General features: G+C 44.9%; 1 protein-coding gene across 3 annotated transcripts in view; it reads right to left on the reverse strand.

Annotated features, from left to right (window-relative positions):
- WDR78 (WD repeat domain 78) overlaps nucleotides 1–20,604 on the reverse strand; it is a 160,966-nt gene that overhangs the window by 135,719 nt on the left and 4,643 nt on the right. For all 3 annotated transcript variants that reach the window (XM_030207191.1, XM_030207190.1, XM_030207192.1), the window contains exon 2: nucleotides 3,701–3,887. In XM_030207191.1, coding sequence (XP_030063051.1) covers nucleotides 3,701–3,887 — 187 coding nt within the window. The remainder of the gene's footprint in view (nucleotides 1–3,700; nucleotides 3,888–20,604) is intronic.

The following is a 20,604-nucleotide window of genomic DNA, read 5'->3' on the forward strand; positions in this document are numbered from 1 at the left end:
GCGTCTCTCTCAGTGGCAATTTCTCTTAGAACTTCACAACCCCCTGATTACCCCAGTACTAGTGCTATTTAGAGATGGAGTCAGATTAAGGTCACTCTAGCCTTCTTGGGGGGGCTTGGGACCCCTGAATTTCTCAACATATTTTACTTCTTTAAGCTTGTCCAGCTATTGTTTTAGGATTTTGAGGTGGTTGGGTTTTTTTTTTTTTTACCCTACTTTTAGAATTTTTTTTTTAGAGGGAGTTTGTGAGTGAACTCTGACCTGCAACAGGATGTTAAAATTGAGCCTCTTGGGCCTTGACACAGCTGCACTCTGTATACTTGAGAAAGGAGGAGACATGCTTTTTATCCTGCTGCTAGCTGTAAGTATATTGTGCTTCCACATTTGTCTTTTGACATGGATTCTCTTATTTGATTTCTTACATTGATGTCATTTTTTTTTTTTTTTTACTGTTTGATTCCACTGCTTTGTTGTTTTTTATCTACTGTTTTGTAAGCAGTTGTGTGCCTTTTTGTTTTTTTTTTTGATTTAGTTATTATTCATTTGTAATAAATGTATGTTTTTGATGTTTTTTTGCCATACAGTTGTTAAACCCTGACAGGCTCTAGAGAGGTGAAGCGTGGCCATGTTGGGTTGTGTTTTAAAGTGACAAGAATAAAAGCCTTTTTAACTATTAGAAGACGTTAATTCTGCTTTTGTGGACTATAATGATTTTAATACAGTTTTTATTTCATGAGACTGTATGTTTGTACCTGAGGTAACAGAGGCTCAAGTGACTTTCATAAGTTATAAGGAGTGTCAGTAAGAGACGCGTGATTTGAACCCTGGCTTTCCCTAGTTCTCAGCCTGCTAAGTATTAGGCTGCTGCTCCTCTGTGTAGCTGCATCTTGCCTGGTAAAGTATTATGTCCTTTTTGGTCAGTAATTAATAATGCATGCAATTTCCTCATTAGCAATGGCAATAAAATACACACAAATTAAAAAGAGTAGTTAGGGCATGGATTGTAGAAGTAAGAAATATTAATTAAGAACTAGATAATTAAGAGGTCTTGAAGAACAAAAACAAAAACTCCACTTATCAGGCTGAGAAATTATGCAAAAAAAATTGAGACAGAATAAAACATCCTAACTACAATAGGATATATTATCAGATTTTGCTTCTTCAGCATAAATGTTATCATTAATATTATCCTATATAATAATTCTCACCTCCAGCGTTCTATGGGTCTTGCTGCCTGTGTTCGTGACTTCTTCGGAGTTGGTGTGCTAGGCTCCATAGCACAGGCTGACGTCACCGTAGCCATTATGATGTCAACATCAGAACCCACGAAAAAAGGAAAAAAAAAACACACATGCATGCCTCACAGCTGATCCACCCCTCCCCCCTGTAGCTGGGTCCCCCTTCCAGGACCCAGCCGGGCTTGACCCTGCTTAGCTTCCTTCTTCACCCGACTGTTGCCTCGCTCCACACCCCCTTGGCCTGTTCTGGGAACTCTGCACCAGACCCCCTGAGAGCTTGCAGGACATCCTCCTCTCTCTATTGTTTCCACAGAGGCTCAATCAAGGCAAAACGTTTATAGAAAAAAAAAAACTTTATTTTCTTGCTTCCATTCAGCATAGACACAAAAGGAAAACACCTTACTCCCAGGTTGTTAAGGTTTGCTGCCAAAGTCTCATTCAGGGTTTAAACAGTCCATATAACTTCACTTTAGCCAAAATTACTTCTTTTAGGGAACAGTACATTATCAGAAAGAAAACACAATAGCTTGGTAGGTTGCAGGCCAAGACCTTTTCAGTATGAAACAGTTTACACAGTCTTTCTTACAGCACAGATACACAGCTTTGGTCCCACCTGGTTCAGACTGGGGTTTCAATTGTGCCCAGCCCTCTTTCTCTCCCAGGGGCTGCACCTGTTTCCTCTTTAGTAGAGATCTCCCCCAGCGCCTCAGTCTCTCCAAGGCACAGCTAGCTACCCTCTTACAGCAGCTTTTCGGGTTTGAGCCAGAGCTCCAATCTCCATCTGTTCCTCCCCTAGTCCTTCAGTAACCTCCATTTTATCCTCCTCTCCAACTTCCCCCGTCCCCAACCTCTCCAGCTGGCCCTCATCACCTTCCTCAGAGACCATTTCCCAATCTTCTATCTCCTCCCCTAACTCTTGCACAGCCGGGTGGGGAAGAGAGGGATTCTGGGACTGGTAGTTCCTCCTCTTCTTCCTTAACCCGGCCAACCTCTCTGCCTCCGGTAGTGCAGCTTTCTGAATGTGGGTGTTGTGCACATGATGTCTGCCCCGTTGGGGTTCCCCGGCTGCCTGCACCCCCCTTCTGCGTGCCTTCCCGGATCCCCTTTCACCTACCCTCTCACACCCCCAAAACTGGCTCGCGCATATTTGAACCACCATACAGCTTGACAGCAAAAGAAAAAAAAAGTGGCTCGAGCCTGCCTGATGCCAATGGCGCGCTCAACAGCCGCCCTCCCGACTTACCGCAGTGGTTCAAGCGTGCCTGCCTCGCAAATTATCCGACCTTCCGGTTAATGAGTGATGAGACACGCCTGACGACGTGAAGATTACTTTTAAAATTCGTAGGGAGGGGGCCTGGAACTGGAAGGAAGGGACGACGATCCTGGAACTGGGAGGGAGGGGGACCCTGAAACTGGGAGGGAGGAAGGGAGGGGGGGACCCTGAAACTGGGAGGGAGGGAGGAAGGGAGGGGGGACCCTGGAACTGGGAAGGAGGGAGGGCCCCTGGAACACACTCTCATTCTCACACACACTCTCTCTCTCTCAAAGACACACTCACACCCAGTCTCACTCTCTCTCTCTGTCACACACACACTCGCACATTCACTCTCTCTCTCTCACACACACACTCTCTCAAACATACACACTCCGAGGAAAACCTTGCTAGCGCCCGTTTCATTTGTGTCAGAAACGGGCCTTTTTTACTAGTTACATAAATATGTAAACATGCATATCACATATATGATAGACATATAAACAATCTGGGGATGAATATTATTTATACTTGTTAAAGACCAGCTTCAGATGACTACCTTATGCACTTCTCCAATATAAATACCTGCGAATATGCATTTTGAAAGATACTTAAACTGGAGTTATCCACTATGTTTCAAATGTACCACAAACATTTTTTATGTTATTGTGAGATGTATGAATAATTTAAGTTTCAGCTACATCCATTGAAACAGCTATCATCCTATTAACGGGCCCTGATACTAAAATGCAGCTAATGATTTAGCCAGTCTCCTTACGTCCAAGGTTCAAACACTGCAACATTCTATCGGTTGTTGTCCGCCAATACCCTCCACCCTTATCCTTTACCACATCTCCTACCCTTTCATCCCTCCCTGGCTCCAGCTCCTGGTCATAATTCGCAGTACCACCTCTCATCTGTCTAGAAAAGATTCTCCCTATGATGAATCTTACTACCTGCCCTTCAGATAGTAAGCAGCATTAGTTATACCGACTGTAATTCAGGCACAGATACGCTATCTTGAAAAACAAAACTATCATAAATAGCATACAAATGTTTGTACTTTAAAATGTATGTAATGCATACATTAATTCAGAAACAAACAAAACCAAGAAAATGCAACAGGAACAGATTTATCTATTTGGCATGGTTTCTGCAAAACAGAAAATTTAACTTGTTTAAAGTTGATTGGCATTCACAAGTATAGTACCTGTATGTAGTGCTTCCCAGTTGAGAGAGATCCTTTATCCATGGCCTTGCTCTCAGCTTGCACATTTATGCTTTTTCGACTAGATGTTCCAATCATACTTCGATTCATAACACTAAAATTCATCCTGCTTTGGTTCATAGAACCAGACGCAGCAGATGCCTTCTTTCCATGTAGTCCTTTCTTAGGCCTGTATCAGTTAAGAATACAATCAGAACTAGCACATGCAAACATAAACCTTAGAAATAAAATAATAACAGGAAGTAATTTAATATTTAAAAAAGCTATTTACCAGGCCTCTTCAATATCTAAACATGGTATGCAAACTCCTTCATACGAACAGAGAAAAATGTAGGCAGATAAAGACCATATGGCCTATCCAGTCCCATCCATGCCATCTACTCCCTTAGAGATCTTATGTACATGTCCCACGCTCTCAAATTTAGATACTGTTTTCATCTTCACCACTTCCACCGGTAGGCCATTCCATTAATTCACCATCCTTTCCGTGAAGAAGTAATTCCTTAGGTCTGTCCCCTTTCCCCTTCATCCTATGCCCCCTCATTCCAGAGCTTCCTTTCAATTGAAAGAGACTCGCCTCCTGTGCATGTATGCATAGGTATTTAAATGTGTCTATCATTTCACCCGATAGCTATAGCAGTATGGAGTTCTGATACAGAATTTTTATGTGAAATCAATTATTCTTAAAATCACACACCCTATTAAACTAGATTGCTGCTTTCGGGGTCCTTTTACAAAGATGTGAGGAAAAGTGGCCTTAACGTGCCCTTCTCCTGCTCGCTAAGGCCACTGTAAACCACAGCAGAAAATGGTCATTTTCCATTTTTTTTAAATGGTCACGTGCTAATGTTGCCATTAGTGCACAAGCACTTACCAACACCTATTTTGTAGGCAGAAAGGGCTTACATGCTAATCAGTTAGCACACGGTGCACTAACTGATCAATGCTGGCATGCCCACTCTCCGCCCCACTACATGACGCCTCTGCCATATAAATGAAAAGAAATTTTAGCACGCACTAATCTGAGACTTACCACTGGATCTCCTGTGGTAAGCCTTTTCAAGCTGTGGTAAGCAGGTGCTAGCTCTTACCCAAGCTTAGTAAAAGTACCTCTTGGTTTATAAAACCAGCAACTATGAAGTTAAAGTCCCCCCAAAAAAGGCCAACTCTAACAAACGAAAACAAGTACATATAAAAGGTCTCACAAAACAAAAACTGGAGGCTCTCATCTATGTAAGAAGGCTTCCTGTAGAATGTTTCCTCCACATTTTCAGGAAATTTTGCATTTTTAACCCATCTCATAAAGAGGCATTCAGTTTATTCCACCTGATTTGACCCAAAAGTTTTATGCTGGATATATAGCTCTAAATATATATTTACTGTATATCACTGGATGAAAAAGCTTATTTAAAAATGATGCTATCTACACAAACAGCATTGTTTTAAGAACAGTCTGAGAAAACAAGGCAGTCGATCCACACAAGCCAAGGTGACAATGAAATAGAAGACCAGATGGAAAGTCTATTTTATTACATAACTAAGACACATAGATTAATCACAAACCAATGCCTGATGTGGAGGGGCATTTTTGAAAGGGACGTCCAAGTTGCGATTTGGACGTCCTTGCAAAATGGCGAAATCCAGGGGCGGGGAAACCCATATTTTCGAAACAAGATGGACATAAGTACATAAGTACATAAGTAGTGCCATACTGGGAAAGACCAAAGGTCCATCTAGCCCAGCATCCTGTCACCGACAGTGGCCAATCCAGGTCAAGGGCACCTGGCACGCTCCCCAAACGTAAAAACATTCCAGACAAGTTATACCTAAAAATGAGGAATTTTTCCAGTCCATTTAATAGCGGTCTATGGACTTGTCCTTTAGGAATCTATCTAACCCCTTTTTAAACTCCGTCAAGCTAACCGCCCGTACCACGTTCTCCGGCAATGAATTCCAGAGTCTAATTACACGTTGGGTGAAGAAAAATTTTCTCCGATTCGTTTTAAATTTACCACACTGTAGCTTCAACTCATGCCCTCTAGTCCTAGTGTTTTTGGATAGCGTGAACAGTCGCTTCACATCCACCCGATCCATTCCACTCATTATTTTATACACTTCTATCATATCTCCCCTCAGCCGTCTCTTCTCCAAGCTGAAAAGCCCTAGCCTTCTCAGCCTCTCTTCATAGGAAAGTCGTCCCATCCCCACTATCATTTTCGTCGCCCTTCGCTGTACCTTTTCCAATTCTACTATATCTTTTTTGAGATACGGAGACCAGTACTGAACACAATACTCCAGGTGCGGTCGCACCATGGAGCGATACAACGGCATTATAACATCCGCACACCTGGACTCCATACCCTTCTTAATAACACCCAACATTCTATTCGCTTTCCTAGCCGCAGCAGCACACTGAGCAGAAGGTTTCAGCGTATCATCGACGACGACACCCAGATCCCTTTCTTGATCCGTAACTCCTAACGCGGAACCTTGCAAGACGTAGCTATAATTCGGGTTCCTCTTACCCACATGCATCACTTTGCACTTGTCAACATTGAACTTCATCTGCCACTTGCACGCCCATTCTCCCAGTCTCGCAAGGTCCTCCTGTAATCGTTCACATTCCTCCTGCGACTTGACGACCCTGAATAATTTTGTGTCATCGGCGAATTTAATTACCTCACTAGTTATTCCCATCTCTAGGTCATTTATAAATACATTAAAAAGCAACGGACCCAGCACAGACCCCTGCGGGACCCCACTAACTACCCTCCTCCACTGAGAATACTGGCCACGCAATCCTACTCTTTTGTTTTGAAAATACTGTCAGAGACGTCAAAATCCTTAAATTTGGAGGTCCCTAGATTTGGTCATCCCTAGACATGGACGTTTTTGACTTTCGGCGGTTTTTGAAACCAAATACGTCCATGTCAAAAACGGCCAAATGCAAGCCATTTGGTCGTGGGAGGAGCCAGCATTTGTAGTGCACTGGTCCCCCTGACATGCCAGGACACCAACCAGGCACACTAGGGGCACTGCAGTGGACTTCATAAATTGCTCCCAGGAACATAGCTCCCTTACCTTGTGTGCTGATCCCCACAAAACCCACTATCCACAACTGTACACCACTACCATAGCCCTTATGAGTGAAGGGAAGCACCTATATATGGGTACAGTGGGTTTGTGGTGGGTTTTGGAGAGCTCACTGTTTCCTCCACAAATGTAACAGGTGGGGGGGTATGGGCCTGGGTCCACCTATCTGAAGTGCACTGCAGTACCCACTAAAACTGCTCCTGGGACCTGCATGCGCTGTCATGGAACTGAATATGACATCTGAGGCTGGCATAGAGGCTGGCATAGAGGCTGGCACGACATATTTTTAAAGATGTTTTTTGAGGGTGGGAGGGGGTTAGTGACCACTGGGGGAGTAACGGGAGGTCATTCCCAATTCCTTGTCATCTATATCAGACCAGTCCAGACTAATGGACTGTGTCCACCTACCAGCGGAAGGAGACAAAAATAGTTCCAAGTGAACGGCCCCTTAAGGGTATCGTGCAGCCTGGAATGTTCAGTATTTTCTCTGTCTCCTAGCGGATGGTGCACGGATCGTGCAGCTGCTCTAGATTGCTGGCTGGTAGCTCCTGTCCCAGATTCTTCTGGTGACAGTGGAGCCAGGGGTGTGCTGGTAACTGTGTTGGGGCTAGTTTTAGATGATACTCAGTGGTCCTGAGTTCCTCATCTGCCAGCTAGGGTGATATCCAATGACCCTGGCTCCCTCCCCTCCCCTGGCTGTCTTTCTAGCAGGGTGATGGTTGATTGTGGCATGGAATAACTTGTTTCCCCTGTGGGGTTCTTCTCTTCTGTGGTGGTAGGTATATCTGAATTTCTGCCTCTTAGGTAAACCTTTATTTATTCCTGTAACTAGTGAAGAAGGTTGTTTACAAAAAAAAAAAGGAAGCTTTGTTTTTCCCTCCTTTTCTGCCTCTGAGGTAAACTTTTATTTATTCCTGTCACAAGTAAAAAAGGTTGTTTACAAAAAAAAAAAGAGGAAACTTTGTTTTTCCCTCCTTTTCTGCCTCTGAGGTAAACCTTTATTTATTCCTGTCACTAGTGAAGGAGGTTGTTTAAAAAAAAAAAAACAACAACTTTGTTTTTCCTTCTTTCTCTTGCCTGTTACCTGATTTAGTTTCCCGCCTTTGGCAATGTATTCTAGGGGGCTGCTTGCGAAGTTTCTTTGAATTTCGCTGGCTGGCGTCTGATTCTGATCTTGGACCCTTCCGAGCTGGTACCAGTTGCTTTGATTCTTGTTTTGACAGCAGTTTTTCCTTCCTTAGGAAGGTTGTGGTTTTCTCGTCCCCGTGGAACACTATCTGCTCTGGTTTGTCTGCAGTGGTGGGGGTCCGAGTTGTCCTTGGTGTGTAACTGCTAGCTCATATCCCTCTTCTGAGTACCCTCGGGAGCGCCATTCTTGCTAGTCTTTTGCTTGGACTCAGTTCACGGAGAGAGTGGTGGATACTTGGAATGCCCTCCCGTGGGAGGTGGTGGAGAAGAAAATGGTAACGGAATTCAAAAAAGCGTGGGATAAACATAAAGGAATCCTGTTCAAAAGGAATGGATCCTCAGAATTTTAGCCGAGATTGGGTGGCAGAGCCGGTGGGGGGAGGCGGGGCTGGTGGTTGGGAGGCAGGGCTAGTGCTGGGCAAGACTTCTACAGTCTGTGCCCTAAAAATGGCAGATACAAATCAATGTAAGGTATACACAAAAAGCAGCACACATGAGTTTATCTTGTTGGGCAGACTGGATGGACCGTGCAGGTCTTTTTCTGCTGTCATCTACTATGTTACTATCCAGCTTATTTTCGAAAGTGATTGCCGGCCATTTCCCGACATAAATTGGGAGATGGCCGGCGATTTCGGAAAAGCAGCGAAATCGGTATAATGGAAAGCTGCTTTTTTGACAGCATCGCCGCTTTCCCGTCATCTCGCTGGCGAAAGTTGAAAGGGGCATGTCGCCGGCTAAGATAGGTGGCTTTTGCCGGGTTTACTTGGTCCTTTTATTTTCACGACCAAGCCTCAAAAAGGTGCCCCAACTGACCAGATGACCACCGGAGAGAATGGGGGATGACCACCCCATACTCCCCCAGTGGTCACCAACCCCCTCCCACACTAAAAAAATAAAATTAAAAACCTTTTTTGCCAGCCTGTATGCCAGCCTCAAATGCTGTACCCACCTCCATGACAGCAGAATGTGTTCTATCCTCTGACAGCCTTTCCCTGGTTGTGAGTGTGACACCTTTTCTGTTAGGTGTACTGCAGAGTCACATCAGCAATGCATTGTGGTGGGTGTAGGGTACTGAGCTGTACTCCCATGCTGCTTTTCCCCCTGCTAACTGGGTCAGAGTGTGCCCTGTTTTACTTCCGTTAGTCCATGAGGTAGTGGCCATTTTTGTAAGCCAGTTTTAGATCCCTTTCATGTGTTAGCCACGTTAGACAACTTAGTTCTTACCTTGAATGTGGCTGAAAGAGGGCATTGTACAGCATTCTGCCAGCTCTGACCTACTACTAATCTCAGTACCAGGGAGACTCGTTGCCAGTGGGGCACAACCTCTGATCTACAGTTAACTGTAAGTAAACATGCTTATTCAATTAAAGGACTTTTTCAAAGAGATTAGTCTTCAGGTGTCAACTGGTGTGCCAAGCTTATACAGCAGCAACAAGTCCTGTCCCTGGAGCACTTTTAGTGGGTACTGCAGTGCACTTAAGGCAGGCGGACCCAGACCCATCCCCCCCCCCCCCACCTGTAACACTTGTGCTGGTAATGGGAGCCCTCCAAAACCCACTGTACCCACATGTCTAGGGTGCCCAGTTGGTGTCCTGGCATGTCAGGGGGACCAGTGCGTTACAAATGCTGGCTCCTCCCATGACCAAATGGCTTGGCTTTCGCTGGGTTGGAGATGACCAGCATTTTTTTCCATTATCGCTGAAAAACAAAAACGGCCATGTCAAACCCGGCGAAATCCAAGCCATTTGGCTGGGCTAAACCGTATTCTCGAAAAAAAAATGGCCAGTCATCTTTTTCGATAATACGGTTCCGGCCAGCTGTAGCACCTCCGCCACAATAGATCGCCGGCGAACTATTTGGCCGGCGACGTTCGATTATGCCCTTCTATGTTACTTTACAGGAATGTGCCTTTTTAGGACTAGTTTGCCACAGCTGTTCCTTGCTTTCGGGCGGGAATTTTAGCTTGACATAGGCGGATTTTGCCTTTTCTATTTTCAGGTGCCTCTCTCCTGGCACATTTGACACTCCTTCCTTTTTGTGTAAGGGGTGTAGTTCTTTCCTGCTGAGCATATCTATTGCTGTGCATCTGGATTATTGCCTCTTAGCTCTGTGCTTTTCTCTACTTTTCTGCAGGGAAGTGGCTGTGTTCAGGGTCTGGAGTTTGACTCTCCCTTAGCTGGTTTTTCCTCTTTGCTCCTGGCCTGGCAAGAGTTGTTTCTTGCTCACTGCCTTACGGCTGCATTTTGCTCCCTATGGTCTGAGGATTCCAGACCTGTGGTGCTTACCTCCCTCTTGGTGGGAGTTCTTTCTCTATGTTGACTGCTGCTCCATCTCAGTTACCCAGGAGGGTGGTCATTGTGGCTCAGAGACCACTTGGGACTGAGAGTGTCTCTTGGGGCATGAGGCCTTCTCTTCTTGTAGTTTTAGTCCCTCTGGGCCAGGAGAATGCAGCACCAGGTCTGCATTTCCACAAGTTGTGCTCCTTTCTTGTTGGCCTCCTGGCAGCACCTTCTTCTCTGGCTGTTCCCTAGGGCTCCATCTGTGCATTTTGCTTGTTGAGCACAGCTCCATCGCTCCATGTTGAGCACAGCTCCATCGCTGCATGTTGAGCACAGTTCCATCGCTGCATTTGAGCACAGTTCCATCGCTACATATTGAGCACAGCTCCATTGCTGCATTTGAGTGCAGCTCCATCGCTGCATTTGAGCGCTGCTCCATCGCTGCATGTTGAGCGCTGCTCCACAGTTCCAGGTTGGCTTTAGCTCCATCGCTGTATGTTGAGGACAGCTCTATCATGGCATGTTGAGTGAAGTTCCTTCGCTGCATATTCTGCAGCCTTTCATCTTGCATATTGAACGCATCTCCATTGTCGCATGTTGAGTGTTGAACATGGCTCTGTGTCTGCCTGTGGAACGCAGCTCCTTGTCTGTGTGTGGCATGCAGCTCGCTCTCTCTGCGTATGGAACACAGCTCCCTGTCTGCGTGCAGTGCGTAGCTCCATTTATGTGTGTTTAGCACAACTCTTTTCTGCAGATTGGGCGCAGTTCCAGGGCGGTATTTTGAGCACAGCTATGTGACTGCAGGTGCTGCACAGCTTTATGTCTGCGTAGGAAGCATAGCTCCTTGCCGATGTCTGGAGTGCAGCTCCTTGCCAATGTCTGGAGCGCACCTCCTTGTTTGCGTGTGGAAAGCAGCTCCTTGTCTGTGTTTTATACACAGTTCCATCGCTACCGCAGCTTCAGTTCTGCAGGTACTTCTAACATCCAGATCTTTCAGTGGGGCACTGCTCATCCTCTGTCTGTTACTCTCAGCTTCTTCTCTGCTTGTTCAGTGCATTTCTATCTTTGCCAGAGGTGTGCAACTCTTTCTCTGCCCACAGTGTGTGGCTCAGTTTGTGTGCCTGAGTGCAAATCCATTTGTTCTCGTTGAGCATGGATCCTACGTTGCCTGATGAGCTCAGCTTCGTTTCTGTCCCTTAAGCACAGTGCAGCGTATTTTCCTTTGCTTGCTGGGCACTGTTTCACCTTGTCGGTCAACCCCAGCTCTTTTCTGCGGGTTGGATATAGTAACTTCTCGCCAGCTGTGGCTTACCGCAGTTAGATTGCTAGATAAGGCTGCTTTGTCTACTGTTAGCTGCCATTCCTGTAGCATCTTTTCTTGCCGTAGCCTCTTGGTGGCTGGCAAGAAGCTTCTCCATTGCTGGAGTTTGAATTCGTCTCTGTTCCTTTTGTGTCTTCTTGGCACCTTGGGGGTCTTTTCTCCAGTGTGACTCCCGACTCTCTTTCTGTCTCCTTTTGTTCTCTTGGCTCTGTTCTTTCATCCCTAAGTCCACAGCAAGCTGGTTTAGAAGTACTCTCTTTCTATGGTTGTACCTTGATATGCTGCTGCCCTTTTCTTCATGGTTCTCCTGGAGAGACTAGCGCTCCACTTAGTTGGTTCTCTGGAGTCTCTTCTTCTTCTGTGGAGTTTGATTCTCTCACTAGGCGCGGGTATGGGTGTTTCCTGGGCCTTGCTTCCTTTCTTCTATGAAGTGTGGCCCACTGTTTGGGGTTGCGTACTCCTAGTACTTGTTAGGGTCGCTTCCTCCGACCATCTTGTACTCAAGGCAGACTGGTAGGTTTGGGAGTTAGCCTTTGTCCTGCCAGGGTTCAGAGAAGTGGATCCTGGTCTAGGAGAGACAATTCTTCTCCTTGCTGCTCGTATACGACTGTTGCCTCCCTCCAAAGGGGGGTCCTTTGGCATGAGTATCTTTGCTGCTTCTTTTGCTACTCTCGAGGTGCGTAGTTTTTCTTTTGCTCAGTACGTTTGTTTTACGTCCTACAGCTTCAATTCCTTTTCTGATGTCTAACTCTGTTCCATTTTGGCAGCCTGGTGGTTTGGATATTCGAATCCTTTTCTGCTGATCAGTTTTTGCTGTGTGTATAGCTTTGTTAATTTTTCAATCTTCTGCATTCTTCTTTTCTCCAACCCCTCCCCTCTTTGGGAAACTGCTTTGCTACATCCCATTAGTCTGGACTGGTATAGATGACAAGGAAGGAAAAATTATGTTCTTACCTGATAATTTTCTTTCCTTTAATCATACCAGACCAGTCGCCCTCCCTGGCTAATGTCTGTCAGACTGTTGTTTCGTTTAGGTATCCCTGGCTGTTCCACGATGCTTCAATACGGTGGGAAGTCCTACAGCACTGCCTACTTCATCTTCTCTATTCAATCTCCTGCCACTTGTTGTGCCAGCTCTGTATGACTCCTGTTACTTGGGATTATGGAGATCTTTCCCCGGATTCAGGGGTAGATCTCTATGTGCTTGGGCAAGCTCAGTATGGACCATTCCCTCCCGCTTACTTTACTGTGAGGGGAAGTTGAAGGTGCCGTCGGCCAAGCAGAAACAGTGAGGTTCTGCATATTGGCTCCAAGAGTTTGCCTGTTTGTATTAACTGTATTTTCTTCTAGACTTCAGAGCACCATTGCTTGGCTATTTGAAATACTAAACATTCCAGGCTGCACGATACCCTTAAGGGGCGGTTCACTTGGAACTATTTTCTCTGTCTCCTTCCGCTGGTAGATGGACACAACCCATTAGTCTGGACTGGTCTGGTATGATTAAAGGAAAGAAAATTATCAGGTAAGAACATAATTTTTCCTTCTCTCCGGTGGTCATTTCAGGCACCTTTTTGTGCCTTAGCTGTAAGAAAAACAGGTCTGGGTGAAAACATCCAAGTGTTTGTCAGGAACGTCCTTGTTTTTTTTCGATTATGGGTCAAAGACGTCCAAGTGTTAGGCATGCCCAAGTCCCGCCTTCGCTACGCCTCCGACATGCCCCCTTGAACTTTGGCCATCCTTGTGACAGAGTGCAGTTGGAGACATCCTAAATCGGGTTTCGATTATACCGATTTACTTCCCTGGGAGAAGGACGTCCATCTTCCAATTTATGTCAAAAGATGGACGTCCTTCTCTTTTGAAAATGAGCCCAACGGTCATGTTTTGCCCAATGCTAGGCTACATCATGGCAATAAAACAGTTGAGGCGAATAAACTAACAATGTCTTTTTGGGTAGGAAAGATTATATTTCAGGTTCAGCTGAGTTTGGTGTGGAAAGAGAGCTGGTGCGTGAAATTCTGATTGCTTTTTATTTAGTAAAAGAAAAACAGGAGTGTGTGTGGGTGCTGAAAAGAGCAAATGAAAGTATAAACAATGAATAAAATATCCTGCTTGGATAGGAAGAATGAGCAATTTGTGAAAATATTTTTCCAGAAAATTTGCTTTAATGAACTTGGCAAAGTTTAGAGTGAGAGAGTATCTGAAGTTGTGAGAGACTGATAAATAAAACTGAACTGAAGACTTGTTAACAGTAAGGGATAAATATATTGTCACTAGGTCAGCCTGCTTCCTCTCTCACAGTGGGGAAATCTAAAGGAATCCCAGAACAGGCTCTTTGAGCAGGGACTGTCTTTCTTCTATGTTTGTGTCGCGCTGCGTACACTTTGTAGCACTATAGAAATGCTAAATAGTAGTAGTAGTGGTAACACACAGTGGCACAGTGAGAGCAGATAGACCCGCACAGTCCATTGAGTCTGCCTAACAAGGTGGCCAGAGCTGCGCCCACCACTCTGTGCTGGCCCCAGCCACCCATACTTTAACACAGGCTGTCAAGTCTCCACCATGCCAACCATATAGGCAGCCAAACATGATGGAGTCTTGGTTGTAATCATGTATCATCGCCAAGTACTGCTGATAGTTTTCAACTTACCAGTCAAGATGTCTTCCTATCATCCTCTCCCCTCTGGGCTGCATAGCACCCCAAGGAGGATTAATAGACAGAATCCTGACCAAGTGACATCAACATGGTGAAACCAATTAGGTCAGTCTCACTTTCCTCTGCCCTGCACAGCCATCATTGCTGTACTTTCAAAACAAAGCAAGCAAACCTATGAGCTGCTGCATCCACGTTGTCACTCTTTATTGATTGGTAGCATTTGTATTTAATCTCGCTTATATTTTCAAACATGCTGACTTGTGCAATATAAAGATGTACACAAAAGAAGTATAATAACGGAATAACTTTTCATAGGTAGAGAAGTAATTTGTTATAAATCGTAATCAGTGTGACATTTGGAGGGGATGGTTATAGGGACGCTCTAGCACGTATTACATTTATGAGAGATTTTCTTTCTTCTGGTAAAGGGCCACTCAAAGAGACATCATGTTTTGAGAATCAGGTGCTCAACATTCAGAGTTTCTATCTATTTATGACATTTATACCCCACATTAAACATGAATTAGGTTAAAACCTGGGAGCATTTTAAATCTTTTTTTTCCTTGTGCTTACATTTTAAAAAAGGCATGTGGGAACTTGCTCCTTTTGTTTTGCGGATTGCAGAGGTATATTATAAAAATGTACTTGACATTTTTATTACTATTATTTAAAAGACATATCAAATAATGAGGGCAGAGCTACCTTCATGCAGAAGTCCAGAGTCAGTCTAAATGTGCCAACATTATCCAGTTCAGCATACTATTAGTCACAAAGTTCATACAAAGTTAATTATGTTCAGTGAAGAACAAATCTGTTGGCTCAGGCTACCTGCTATGTGAATTTTCCATCGTTTCATTATTGCTACCACATTTTACGTATGGGCATTTGCTTTAAATTTTGATTGTGTTAGTTTGTTTATCCAGACTTTACATACACATGGTTTGCTTTTTAAACCCAAAGGTGAATCCTAAGGGTGGTTGAACAATTAGGTATAAACTGTGTTGTTTTCTGACTTTACTTGTTTTGGAGTACTTTGAGTCCTGCTGATCAGTATATCTGATGTTTGGAATTTTGGAAGATGGAAATAAGGAAATAAAAATTAAATTTTGGATGTACTCTGTAGAAGTGATTTATTTTTGCAATGTGATGGATGCCTGTTCTGGTGTGTGCATGTCATAATCTTTGAATAACTGTCTAATGGCTATGATTTTTGAACACGTAGAGGGGCATAATTGAATGGGGCACCCAAGTTTTCCTGAGGACGTCCTCGCAGGACGTCCCCGTGAAGGGGCGGGGAAACCCATATTATCGAAACAAGATGGGCAGCCATCTTTCGTTTTGATAATATGGTCGGGGACACCCAAATTCCAACATTTAGGTTGACCTTTGAGATGGTCGACATAAATGTTGAGATGGTTGACACCAACCAGGCACCCTAGGGGGCACTGCAGTGGACTAACTGATGCACTAACTGAACGGAAAAAGCCCTTCCCTTACCGATCCCTTAGCAATTCGGAAAGGAACAGGCATGCATGAAGGAAATTGCATGCAAATGAGCTGCTCGCTGTTAGCTCATTTGCATATGATTTCCTTCCTAAGGAGGGGAAGCCAGTGCAGAGCAGCCAAGTGTTATGCGTGGCCGCTCTGCGCATGCCAAACAAGCTGCATGTATATTAGCCATCTACAACCTTAAATAAATTGCTGTCTACAACCTTAAAAAAAACACAAGTCCAGGTGAAAACGTCCACGTGCTCGTCAGGGACGTCTTTTTTTTTTTTTAGTATGGGTGAAGGACGTCCAAGTGCGAGAACAGTTGAGGACGTCCAAAACGTGTATGTTTCTGTGAGAAGGATGTCCATGCCTTTGCTATGCCTTCGACACCCCCTTTATTTATTTATTTGGATTTTGGATCACAAGTAGCAGCAGTGAGATTTGAACTGGCCACCTCTGGGTTGCAAGACTAGTGCTCTAACCCAGGGGCGTATCTGAGGTTCAGCGGTAGGGGGGGCAGGGGCTAGAGTGAGGGGGCACATTAAAGCCCCCCCCCTGCCGCCGTCAACCATCCCCCGCCGTTGCCTACCCCCGCTGAAGTCCGCTTCCTCCTGCCTGCGCCTTTTACTTCAGCTGGCGGGGGACCCCAACACCCCCGCCAGACCAGCCAAGGTGTTGTTTAAGTTTTCTTCCTCGTGCTGTGCTGTTAAAAGCTGCATCCCTTCCCTTCCAGTTTCGGACGGAGTCTGACGTCGCAGGAGGAAGCGGACCTCGGCGGGGGTAGGTGACGGCGGGGGAGGGGGGGGTCCAGGGTGAAATCTGCGGGGGACCAGGCCCCTGTGGCCCCACGCAGATACGCCCCTGCTCTAACCACTAGGCCACTTCTCCACTCCATGCTACTCCACTCCCTTGAAATTTGGCCATCCCTGTGGGGGAGGGGGGAGGGGGGCCAATTCAGGATGTCCAAAATGTTTGAAAGGACATCTATGCCTCCGCTGACACACATACACACCTCCTCCCCCCCTCCCCCCCCCAGGGACCTGCATACTGCTGCGATGGACCTGTGTATGATATTTGAGGCTGGCAAAAAAAGATTTTAAAGGGTTTTTTTTCAGGGTGGGAGGGGGTTAGTGACCACTGAGGGAGTCAGGGGAGGTCATCCCCAATTCCCTCCAGTGGTCATCTGGTCAGTTCAGGCACCTTTCTGAGGCTTGGTTGTAAGAACAAATGGATCAAGTAAAGTCGGCCAAGTGCTCGTCAGGGACGCCCTTCTTTTTTCCATTATCGCTTGAGGACACCCATCTGTTAGGCATGCCCCAGTCCTGCCTTCGCTACGCCCCCGACATGCCCCTGGGAACTTTGGTCGTCCCCTCAACGGGAAGCAGTTGGGGACGCCCAAAATCAGCTTTCGATTATGCCGATTTGGGCTACTCTGAGAAGGACGCCCATCTCCCAATTTGTGTTGAAAGATGGGCGCCCTTCTCTTTCGTAAATAAGCCTGATGGTATCATTAAAGGACAAACTTTTAAATGCCCAGTTGGGTATATATGCTAATCTGAACTTTGTTAAATGTTTCAGACATATCCATCTATTTGTTCCCATGATATAAATGAATTCTATAATTCTGTCTCAGTGTATTTTCAAATGTAAGCCACATTGAACCCGACTTTGCTTTGGATGTGTGATATAAATGTAAAAAAACATTTTTTTTAAATCCTTTATCATTCACCTTTTAAGACACTGCCTACCTGCTGGATAGTGATGGCACAAGGAAAGCAAGTTTGGTTCAGTGAAGACTAACTCAAAATAACCTGTTCCTTAGCTGGGCCCTAGTATTACCATATTAAAAATGCGACCATACCATGCCTCTGTGGTTATGTTCCATTAATAAGTTAAACAATTAACTGGATTTCTTGAAAGGATTATATAAACACTAGTAAAAAGAGGCCCGTTTCGGTGAGAAATGAAACGGGCGCTAGCAAGGTTTTCCTTTGAGTGTGTATGTTTGACAGAGAGGCTCATTTTCAAAGCACTTAGCCTCCCAAAGTTCCATAGAAACCTATGGAACTTAGCCTCCCAAAGTGCTTTGAAAATATGCCTCAGAGTGTGTTTGACAGTGACTGTGTGTGAGAGAGTGTGTGTGACTGTGTGTGTGTGTGTGTGTGTGAGTGAGAGAGAGATAGACTGTGACAGTGTGTGTGTGTGTGTGTGTGGGAGAGAGAAAGACAGAATGTCTATTGATTGTGTGTGTGTGTGTGTGTGTGTGTGTGTGTGTCACAGTCAGAGAGACACAGCGTGGCTGTGTGAGTTTTGCTGTGTGTGTGAGATACCGACAGAGTGTGTGTGTCAGAGAATGTGTCTGTGAGACAGAGAGAGGTAGGGTTGCGGGGTAGGCAGTTTTTGAGGAGGGGGGGCGACGTGCACAGAGGGGGACAGCGGGGCCAGCTGGGTGGGAAGGGTAGCAGCATGGGTGTAGGCATTTCAAGGAAGTTTGTGTGCGTATGTGACAGACATTGTGTATGTGTGCAACAGAGGGGTAGGCGCGGGCTTGGCAATTTGGGAGGGGGGTGGGTCAACATGCATGGAGGGGGATCTGCGTGGCCAGACTTGGAGGGGGGAGTGTCAGAGATGGAGTGTGTGTGTGTGTGTGTGTGTGTGTGTGTGTGTGTATGTGAGAGAGAGAGTGTGTTTGTGATATATATAGAGTGAGTGTGTGTTTGTGTGTGTTCTGAATTCTTTACCTTCATATGGAAATATTAAACATTTCATGTCCTATTCTTTTTCTGCCTCCCTGTTGAGTGTATTTGTTTGTTTAAAAATATGCCTTAGTTTGCAAATAAAAACTATACACAATGTTCAGCCAAATACATTTCCAAGCATCCTGTATCTGGTCTGCAGGAGTTTAAAAACAATTATTTTTTTTTTTGTTTGTTTTTCTGGAGGTGAAAGTGCTCTTTAATCCTAAGCATTCATAGTACTGTTACTGGTACCATATCATGCCATAATAATTAGATACAACAGATGTTTTGACTTTCTTTGGGCTGTAATCTCATACCACAACAGAATTAAATTACACTGATCAGGGCACAAAATGCCAAACTTTCTCCCCATACCCCATCCTGCAGATATTTTGTTGAATGAAATCATAGAAGAAAAAAAGTTATTGCACACCCATTACTTTGAAGAAACTACATTTGCTGAGTAGAGTTTCCGTTGCAAGTGTTGTTTGCTTCGTCATCATCCTGAGTCCTCAGTGTATAAATTGTGCCTTTCTGTTTTGAAATCATCTCCACAGTTTCTGACTGACACTCGAAACTGGTTAGTAAAAGATTAGCCGTCTGAAAGGCGGCATTGAATTCTGGCTATTGCACTTCTTTCCTTCAGAGCAGCTTCTTTCCTAGCTTCTATTTTAATCTGCTGCTTACAGAGGGGGAGCAGGGGGGCCAGTCAGGGGTGGGGAGGGGCACTCGACATATCGGGCCAAAGCAAAGATTAAGGCAGCCTGAAGCTGTATCCGTCCCTGCTCCCCTTCACTCTTTTTAACAGCCAGCACTAATGAAGGGGAGGAGCTGCAGCACATGTCCCCCCCCTTCAGATGGGAGCAGGAAAGAGTGAATCTTCCGTTTCTCCCAGTCTTTGCAGTCCGGAGCAGTACCTTAAGAGGTGAAGCCGGTTGATGGATTTTCTTTCGTGGTTGCGGGACAAGTGGTGTGGAGGGGGGATTAACCTGTTGTCTCAGAGAAAGTGCTGATACTTTACCGGCACTGCTCTTCTCCTTTGGCGCCCTTGGCAGTTTCTTTTTTTTTTAAATACTTTTTTGGTGACGTTGACTCGCGCTGCTGTGCTGTGATTGGGCACAGTCGTTTGAGACGTCATCATGTCAGCAGATGGATACATGGAGCACGAATGCTTCAAGGTTTTTCTCCACGCTGCCAGCTTCAGAACGTTGGGGGTGGGTTTTATTATATAGGATAGGATGCATGACTAGGGACACAAACATATCATTATTTATTCAATATCACAATTCCTCATGTACTGGGTGGATAGTGTTCCTTTTATTATCAACCAGATAGAGATAAGAGTTTTCAGTTTTGGCACAGTATAAATCATCTTAAGAACAAAATATAAGAAAACCAATGGATTGCATTAGGGGCTTATAGCCCATTTATGTTTAAACAAGAGAGATCTGCATAAAACAAAATATTTATTTTTATTTTGACTTATAAAACCACTTGCCCCTGAAACATGTTCAAAACAGAATAATCCATTTGTGTATCTAAAAGGTAAACTTCTACAAAACAGAAGAAGATGTGATTCCATGTACCCCAATAAAAGGAGAGTTTAATTCTACTTCCATTTAATTTCAATATATTCTATTATCTTTATAACACCAGGCTTCCCAAGGCAGATTACAACAGTTAAGATGAACCCATCAGAAAAAGGCTATCCTCACTGAAATCTGGCCATCTGTATTGAAGAACTGTGAAGAAAAACGAGCACAAACTACAGATTTATTATTGCTGTTTCTACCAGCAACAATAATTTTTGAAGCTGTTTTAGTGATATTCAATTGTTATTTCTTTTCTCCTCCACCTTTTAAAGCACTGCCTAACCAACTGAAACAGCTTTAGACTACTTACAGATAGACCAACAATAAAGAACGACAACATGGATGCAGCAGCTCATAGGTTTGCTTGCTTTGTGTTGAGTGAATGGCAATGACAGCTGCGCAGGGGCAGGGCCGTGCCTAGGGTCTCTGGTGCCCCCTCCAGACTATCAGTTGGCGCCCCCCCCCCCCCCCCCCGTCTACATAAAATACCATAAATAAGTAAATAAATATAAACGTTTAACGTTGAGCACC

The sequence above is a fragment of the Microcaecilia unicolor genome, chromosome 6 (genome assembly GCF_901765095.1).
Source record: "Microcaecilia unicolor chromosome 6, aMicUni1.1, whole genome shotgun sequence".
Classification (NCBI taxonomy): domain Eukaryota; kingdom Metazoa; phylum Chordata; class Amphibia; order Gymnophiona; family Siphonopidae; genus Microcaecilia; species Microcaecilia unicolor.